At 52.4% G+C, this 7,776-nt stretch overlaps 1 protein-coding gene across 1 annotated transcript; it reads right to left on the bottom strand.

Annotated features, from left to right (window-relative positions):
- Positions 1-327: 327 nt before the first annotated feature.
- On the bottom strand, positions 328-5,634 carry LOC111859651 (uncharacterized). The gene has a single exon (XM_023842518.2). The coding sequence runs from the start codon at positions 4,115-4,117 to the stop codon at positions 3,506-3,508; it is 612 nt and encodes a 203-aa protein (XP_023698286.1). The 5' UTR covers positions 4,118-5,634; the 3' UTR covers positions 328-3,505.
- Between the last annotated feature and the right edge of the window lie 2,142 nt (positions 5,635-7,776).

Here is a 7,776-nt window from a genome sequence, read left to right as displayed (position 1 = left end):
AGATTCAAAATGTGGTATTTTAGTTTTTCTGCTCCCTGTCCCCCATCCCCCCATCAGCCAACTTTACCATGGGGCTGTGGAGGACCCTAAAGTCCAGGGCTGATGTACAGTATGGATATTTTTGCAGGTTCACATCAACTCTAGTGTGTGCATTTTGCAAATTTGCATTTTCAAGTGGGGAAATCTAAAATACCTAAGGGATGTACTTTTAAATAGTTCATAAACATTTGCTACAAAAACTGTAAACGTTGTGACCTCCTGAGAGACTGGTCTGTTTGAATTTTTAAAATGACTGGAAATCACAGAGCAATGAAAACACGTGGAAAATTGTGTTATTTCTCAAATTTATTTCTGAGTACAATCTCATCTGTACATTAAAAACAGCCAAAACAGGAAAAGTGGACATTCATGAATTACTCGGCAGTACCATGACACCAGTCTAGGAAGGGAGATGGACATCTGATACCTCGAGGACCCCTCCAGCCCCAGGGAATGCGCCGGCAGCACCCCTGTCCAGAGGTACTTGCCTCCACACCACTAGAGGGCTCTTAATTAAAAGCCTTTTAATAACGTCTGTTTGACTTCTCATCTCACACTGACATCGCCACAGCTGGGCTACTATGTTCAGGAACATGCTCCAGCTGAGTGGTATTCAGGTCAGCCAGAATGTTCAGGGTTTGAGCTGTTTGATGGCTGATTACAGGGATGTGCACGTCCAATTGGCCCAGACTCAGCTGTGGAAAAGGCTGTGAGGCCCAGTGACATGAAGCCCCTCAGAGGCCACAGACACACGAGAATCCGACAACCTCAGCCTGGATGCCCCCCCGAGGTCTTACAGACAGTGAACAGGGTGAGTATCCCTGTGCCGCCTCTTTGGGAGTGACATGCTGCTTTTAAGTTAGGGTGACCAGATAATCCATGTCAGGGAAGACATTTTGAGCTACTTCGGGTTTTACAAACTACTTTCAAATTGAAAGGCTCCTGTGCTCGCCTAAATAGTTCAGCTTTTCTTGTGCTTTGACTAGTTTGTTTCCTTGACTGAAAGACTCATCCAGCTGACCAATCAGCACACAGCAAGAACTCGGTGCTCAAGTGAAATCCAGGTCCGTTTAATTGAAATGGTAATTTACAATTCCTGTCCTAGCTCAGTGTCCTCCCTAACATGGATTATCTGGTCACCCTAGATAAGTAAAAAGTGATGGAGCAGTGGCTGCCTGACAAACAGCGACACCGAGTTACATTCAGTACCACACGTTTCATTTGGAAGAGCCATGCAGCCACTGCAGAGAGCGCCATCTCTGGACAGGACAGGGGTGCATGGACTGGGGTGGGTGAGGCTGATCCACGGGGAGATCCAGTCCTCGCTCTGCCACCGGCTCCGGACAGATCAAATGCTTGATATTTCACGTTAGAAACACATTCAAATACATTCAGATTGCTTGTGAGCCAAGAGGTCTTTGGGTAAAAGTGTGCGTGTTTGTGTCTGTATGAAATCGCGGATAAAGCGGAGCGAGGCTGGTAACGCCCCCGGACGGCGTGCACCCGGACCCCTGGCTTCTCGCTGCCATTTAAGCAAATGACTGTCCCAGAACTCTTGCTATCATTATAAACGTAGTTTAAAGACTCACAGCCGGAAAACAGAAGCATTTAATTCTTGCGTGGTTTTGCTCGCTTTATTATAAAGGACACGTCCGGAAGTCTATACTGTATATATCTAAGCTTTAGCCCTTGCGTTTGAACGTTCAAACGACCTAATAAAAATAGGGACGCGATACGGCGGTTAATTAACTACGTGTAAATGAGCAGCTTTAAACAGCACACCAAGCAGCACATCTCAGCGTTTATTTCTGCGCGTCGTCTTACCGATCACGGAGCACCACACGGCACTAATAAAGCTCTAACGTGTATTTCTCCATATAGCAGACGTATCCAAAGTAACCTCCATAAAGCTGTGACAATATAAGGCAGTATCGTATTTATATTACACAGAGCACCCGACCCGAGTGAAACCAGCGCGAACAAACTTAAAACTGTCAGAAATAATTGGTTTTATCGGTGGCTGGTGTGCAGTGCAGTCCTATATTAGAAGCGGCTGGATAGAAGCGGGACCCACAGAAGAGTCCAGGCAGCATAAAATGCAGCTTAAAAAAGCATTTAAAAGTGTTCAGCCATTCCAGTTCATCTCCTATTTAAAAGTAACTTCTAGGCAGTTAATTACTCACATTTTCATCTTTACATAAAGCATAAACTGTAACAGAGTTTTAAGTGTAAATTTAGTGATGGTACAGATAAATATGAGTAATGTCTAAGAAGCGTCACAGCGTTGTGTTTAAGCAGGATCCTGAAAACAGGGGCCATAAGGCTCCGTGCAGCTGTGTGTCGTGGTCTGGGGGTGTTTGGGCTCCTGTCCACTTGTCTCCGTCATAATGGAGGAGTCCGCACTGCACTGCACTGCATCCCTCATCCCGCAGTTTTAAGCACCCGAGTCCTGCAGAAACTCCCCCCTACATGCTATTTCTGGAAAGGGGCCATTCAGCCTTCTGGGACGGGGATCAGGGGGGTGTGTGTGTGGGGGGGGGGGGGCTAACGCAAACACATGCTGCACGCAGACTGTCTTCACGCAGATCTTTAAAGGGCGATGGTTACCAGCATCTCCTCCTACACACCATTAAAAGCTCTTATTGCACTCCTGTACAGAGACTCCAGTCATCATTTTTTAAAAAATAATCTGACGAGCAGAATACTAATAGAGTGTTAATATTTCACTGAACCTCTAAAGGACTACAGGACATTGGTCAAAGAAGCTGGATACAAAATCCCTGCAGGAAAATGGGCACCAATGCCCCCCCCCCCCCCCGTTTCTGTATGAACCGATACCCAAAATGAGAACGGCTGCCTCCCATGACCATTACCCATCATGCAGTGTTCAGGGGGGTGCCTGCAATGGAAAAGAAAACAAACAAACCCCCCTGAAGAAAGTGAGAAGCTTCTACAGTCTACAGTTCAGTGTTTCCATATGCAGAGCACTCCACCCCCCCAGAGAAGACACTCACTGAGGGATGTGCCTGCAGTCGCCACGGAGATGAGTAACACGGGCATGTTGTCTTGACGATGGAGTCCACCCCCCCCCCCCGCTGTGACCTTGCCGTTGCCGCTTCTCTCCCATGTTTACGTAACCGTACAGCCAAACCAGCACTGAGTCACCATGCGGGGGGGAGAGCGGGGGTGTTGGGCTCCATGCTGGTCAGTGCATGGTACAGAAGAGCAGCTGCGGTTACCTGGTGACCTGAGGCGTCCGGGAGACCAGCGGGAATTATCCAAAAGCTGGAGGATTCAGACGCATGTTTTCCGCATTGTGTAAGTCAGCAGCGAGGAGTCACCTGAGATTACACGACCAGCCAGAGGAAGAGACAGAGACACGCACGGTAGAACATCCACGAGAAGGTAGAGCGCCCCCCTCAGGAAGGCAGGTGGCTTGCAACGAGGCTGTGGGGGTGGCCTTTCCCTACTTGAGCTTGACCCGCCAGGGCAGACACGTGCGGAGACCCAGCATGGAGGAGAACACGATGGAGGCCCGGCGGCCCTTGAAGCGCAGGCCCTTTTTCAGGCGCTGACCGTTCTCTGCAGCGTAGAGCTCCCCCTGCTGGGCAGCGCTGGTGATGCGGCCCACCAGCTCGCCGTGCGCCACCGCCTCCTGCTCCGAGCGCACGAACACATCGCGCAGCTCCTCCAACCGGCCCTCCATCTCGCGGATGACACGCTGGCGCTCCTCCACCTCCAGGAGGCGCCGCCGCGCCGCCTCAAACTCCATGCTGGAGCTCGGTGTCACTAGGCGTGAGGATGGGGCCGTGGCGGCGGCCGAGGCAGGTTCCGAGGTGGCCTGGGGGCTCGCCCGCCGAAAGTCCCCCATGGAGATGGAGCGACGAGAGGACTGGGGCAGTGGCAGGGAGGTGGGCCCCGGTGCAGCTGCCTCCACAGGGCTCTGTGTGTCTGCATCTGCATCTTCCTCATGCTGGAGCCCCTTCATGGCTGCCTGCTGCCGTACCTTCACCTCGTTCTGCTCCCTCTCCGCTGCTCCATTCATTAATAAGGGCCCGCACACCACGGCACATGCCATTGGATGCTGGGCTGTGACCACAGTGCATTCTGATTGGCTGATGGCTCAGCCTGTCTAAAATGGTCTCTGTCCCTCCCCCTGCTCTCTTTTTCTCTCTCTCCCTTCCTCCGTGATACTGCATCCCAAAAAAAGGATAAAACCTACTGAATGACAACCCCCAACCAGTCTCCTATCTCCCGTTAGTCACACTTGCCCCGTTACCTTGATTTCTGCATTGAAAGCCCCCGTCCCCCACTGCACCGAATTCCCTCTCTCTGCTCCACTCGTCACCCATAGCAACAGTCATGACATCAGCGGTTCTGCATAGGGGCGGACGTGCAGATGGCTCCCCCCCTCTCTCCCTCCCTCCATCTTCTGAGACGCAGACTTGATGAAAGCTCTGCTTGCCGTCACATTCTGAAGAGTCGTGTCCCCCAAAAAAGCCCCCCCACCCAGCTAATAACGGCAGAGCAGGGATCAGCAGTGTCTCTCCTGCCAGAAGCACCTTCACATTTGTTCGCAAGCAGAGGTCAGCAGGGGGCAGGACGGGGTGTGCAGCAGGAACTGCGCCGATGCACTGCAGACGCACCGAATGCCCAGCCTGGAGTCACGTTGCATTTCACTTGCTGTGCTGCCATCAGGCAGACGGAGATGAGCCCGGCAGTGTCCTCAGGACGGGAGCGATAAGCCTTCCAGGAACATTCCTCCAAATTCCGGCTTCGGTCCCCACACTCTTAGGGTGTTGCCCCTCCCTCCACCAGCCGTTGCACCTAGTGGACTACCTGCAAGGGGGCGTAATGTTGCATCGCTCTATGCTCCTGTGTTGAGGCGTGTTTGTGTGCTGGGGGTGGGGGGGGGTGTTGTAAGAGCATTTCTTTTAAAAGCTTCAGTCTTTGGGGAGTGGTGAGTTCTAATGTGGAGGGGGGCAGCTTTCCCCATTACATCAGTGTACCTGCCTGAGGGGGAGCCTCTTACTGTGGACTCAGGTCTTCGGGGCAGCTGAGCAAGCAGCACCCACTACATACTGCTGCAAACCCAAGTAGGCCGAATAAGGAGCCGTATCGACACCCTCGAAGCTGGCAGACAGAAAAGCACCATCACAGGCTGAAGACGGGAACAGGAAGGCTGCCAAAACACATTGCTGAGCCGCAGAAGGCAGAACTTGAGCCATTCTTTTGCACAGCGCCCCCCACAGGTGTCCCACTGCTTGTGTTGCGAGCAATGGGCCCACGTCCACCAAATATGACATCATCGGCCAATCTCCCTGCACCAGGCAGGGCTTGCAGTGGACAGCAGAGCGTGACAGGGCTGCAGAGAGATTATTGTGCAAGCGTGCAGTGTGACCGTGCTGCAGAGAGGCTAACATATGAGCCTGCGGTTTGACCATGCCACAGAGAGGCTAAGACATGAGCATGCAGTGTGACCATGACCGTGCCGCAGAGGCGCTAACACATGAGTGTGCAGTGTGACCATGACCGTGCCGCAGAGAGGGTAACACGCGAACATGCAGTGTGACTGTGACCGTGCCGCAAAGAGGGTAACACACAAGCGTGCAGTGTGACTGTGACTGTGACCGTGCCGCAAAGAGGGTAACACACAAGCGTGCAGTGTGACCATGCCACAGAGAGGCTAACATTTGAGCGTGCAGTGTGACCGTGCCACAGAGAGGCTGATATTAGAGCGTGCAGTGTGACCATGCCGCAGAGAGGCTAACATTTGAGTGTGCAGTTCGACCGTGCCGCAGAGAGGCTAACACATGAGTGTGCAGTGTGACCGTGAACGTGGCACATAGAGGCTAACACACGATTGTGCAGTATGATTGCTAACACATGAGCGGGCAGTGTGACCGTGTTCCAGAAATGCTAATATATGAGCATGCAGTGTGACCGTGTTGCAGAAATGCTAAGATATGAACATGCAGTGTGACCGTGCCGCAGAAAGGCTTAAACATGAGCATGCAGTGGACTGTCCTGCTGAGAGGCTGACGCATGATCGTGCAGTGTGCCCGTGCCACAGAGAGGCTAACGCATGAGCATGCAGTGGACTGTCCTGCTGAGAGGCTGACGCATGATCGTGCAGTGTGCCCGTGCCACAGAGAGGCTAACATGAGTGTGCAGAGAGGCTGACGCATGAGCCTGAAGTGTGACGATGCCGTAAAGAGGGTAACACACAAGCCTGCAGTATGACCATGACCGTGCCGCAGAAGGTAACACACCAGCGTGCAGTGTGACCATGACTGTGCTACAGAGAGGCTAACACATGAGCGTGTAGTGTGACCGTGACTGTACCACAGAGAGGGTAATACATGAGCGTGCAGTGTGACCATGATCATGCTGTAGAGGCTGATGCACAATTGTGGAGAAAGGTGGTCTCTAGCTTCTGTTGTGCGTATGTGAGATGCTGTAGCAGAGATGGCACGTTCCGGCTCTGTGTGTGCATGAACTGTAGGGGTGCTGACTCGCCCCCAGGGTACAGTCCAGTGTGTGTGTGCAGGGCAGGAAGGTGAGGGGCAGTGGAGAGTGGACATGCTGACACGCTCTTGCTCTCCATCCCATTCCTGTAGACCTGCTGCTAGGGCAGTGATCCTGGGCCCATGGGCTTGAGCAGTACTGGCTGCTCATCCTCGCCGGATCCTGGCGGCTACCAGTCAGCAAGCAGGGCAGCATTGGGTTACAATCAATTTCCCATGAATCTTTGATGTGCCAGAGTCTTGCTGGCATTAGGCCCGGAAGCCATCGACCCGTCCGTCATGTCGGGGAAGAAGGTTCTAAAAGCAGGTGGAACCAAGTCAGACGAGAATGAGAAGCAGCCATGGGCAGACAGGCAGGGCACAGGCTGTGTCTGAAAAGCAGCATGACGCGCTGAGCAGTGCCCTCGACAGTGTGGGGGCTGGGTGGCGTACGCAAGGTTGGTGTGTGTGTGGGGGGGTTGTGTGTGTGAGCAGTCATCCAACAGCACAGCATTATCATCCATCAAAAAGTGCAGCACAATCACGCTAACGGCCCTCAGTCTGGACTTAATGATGCCCCAGAAGCCATATAGCTTTGCAGCGATTAAGGTCGTGAAAATGATATGTGATGGTTTAGAGGAGCAGATTACAGCAAAAGAACATCCCAGCATAAATCGAACGCATCAGTTCTGGAACAGGGGTCATATTACCTGCCCAATGGAACATGGGGGGAGGGGGGGCCTGGTTCTGCCTCACACTTGTCACTATGGTGACTCCCACACAGGACACTGCCGCTCGATTCAGATTCTCCTGATGAAGGACTTTATTTCTTTTTATTCAGATGGGGTTTGAGACAGTAAGGCAGACCAGCGTTTGCTATTTCATACCAGCAAAAGCTCATGGGACGGAGACTAAAAGCTCACTAAGATTAGCAAGGCGGATGCACAGCGGTTTAAAGGAGCCCAATCCTTTACAGCAGACAGATGTGAGAGCCAGCTCAGCCTTCTACAGACCAGCCAGCAGAGGGCGCAACGACAACTTACCTCACAAATTACATTCAGCATCTCAGAAAACATAAGGCAAACAAAATGCTTTTTGAATGTGAAGGTGATGGGCACCACTGAATTTCCTCTTTACGTAAAGCTGATGAGCGATGAGATTCTGTCCCTCAACATCAGCCCTGTAGGGGGAGCTGCATCGCTGTGCTCCTCCTCTGAGGACCCCCCCACTT

The sequence above is a fragment of the Paramormyrops kingsleyae genome, chromosome 14, assembly GCF_048594095.1.
Source record: "Paramormyrops kingsleyae isolate MSU_618 chromosome 14, PKINGS_0.4, whole genome shotgun sequence".
Lineage (NCBI taxonomy): Eukaryota > Metazoa > Chordata > Actinopteri > Osteoglossiformes > Mormyridae > Paramormyrops > Paramormyrops kingsleyae.
This window is presented reverse-complemented; position numbering and strand designations above follow the sequence as displayed.

Excerpts from the sequence above, each read along its gene's own strand:
- LOC111859651 (XM_023842518.2), bottom strand. The coding sequence starts at position 4,117 with ATGGCATGTGCCGTGGTGTGCGGGCCCTTATTAATGAATGGAGCAGCG.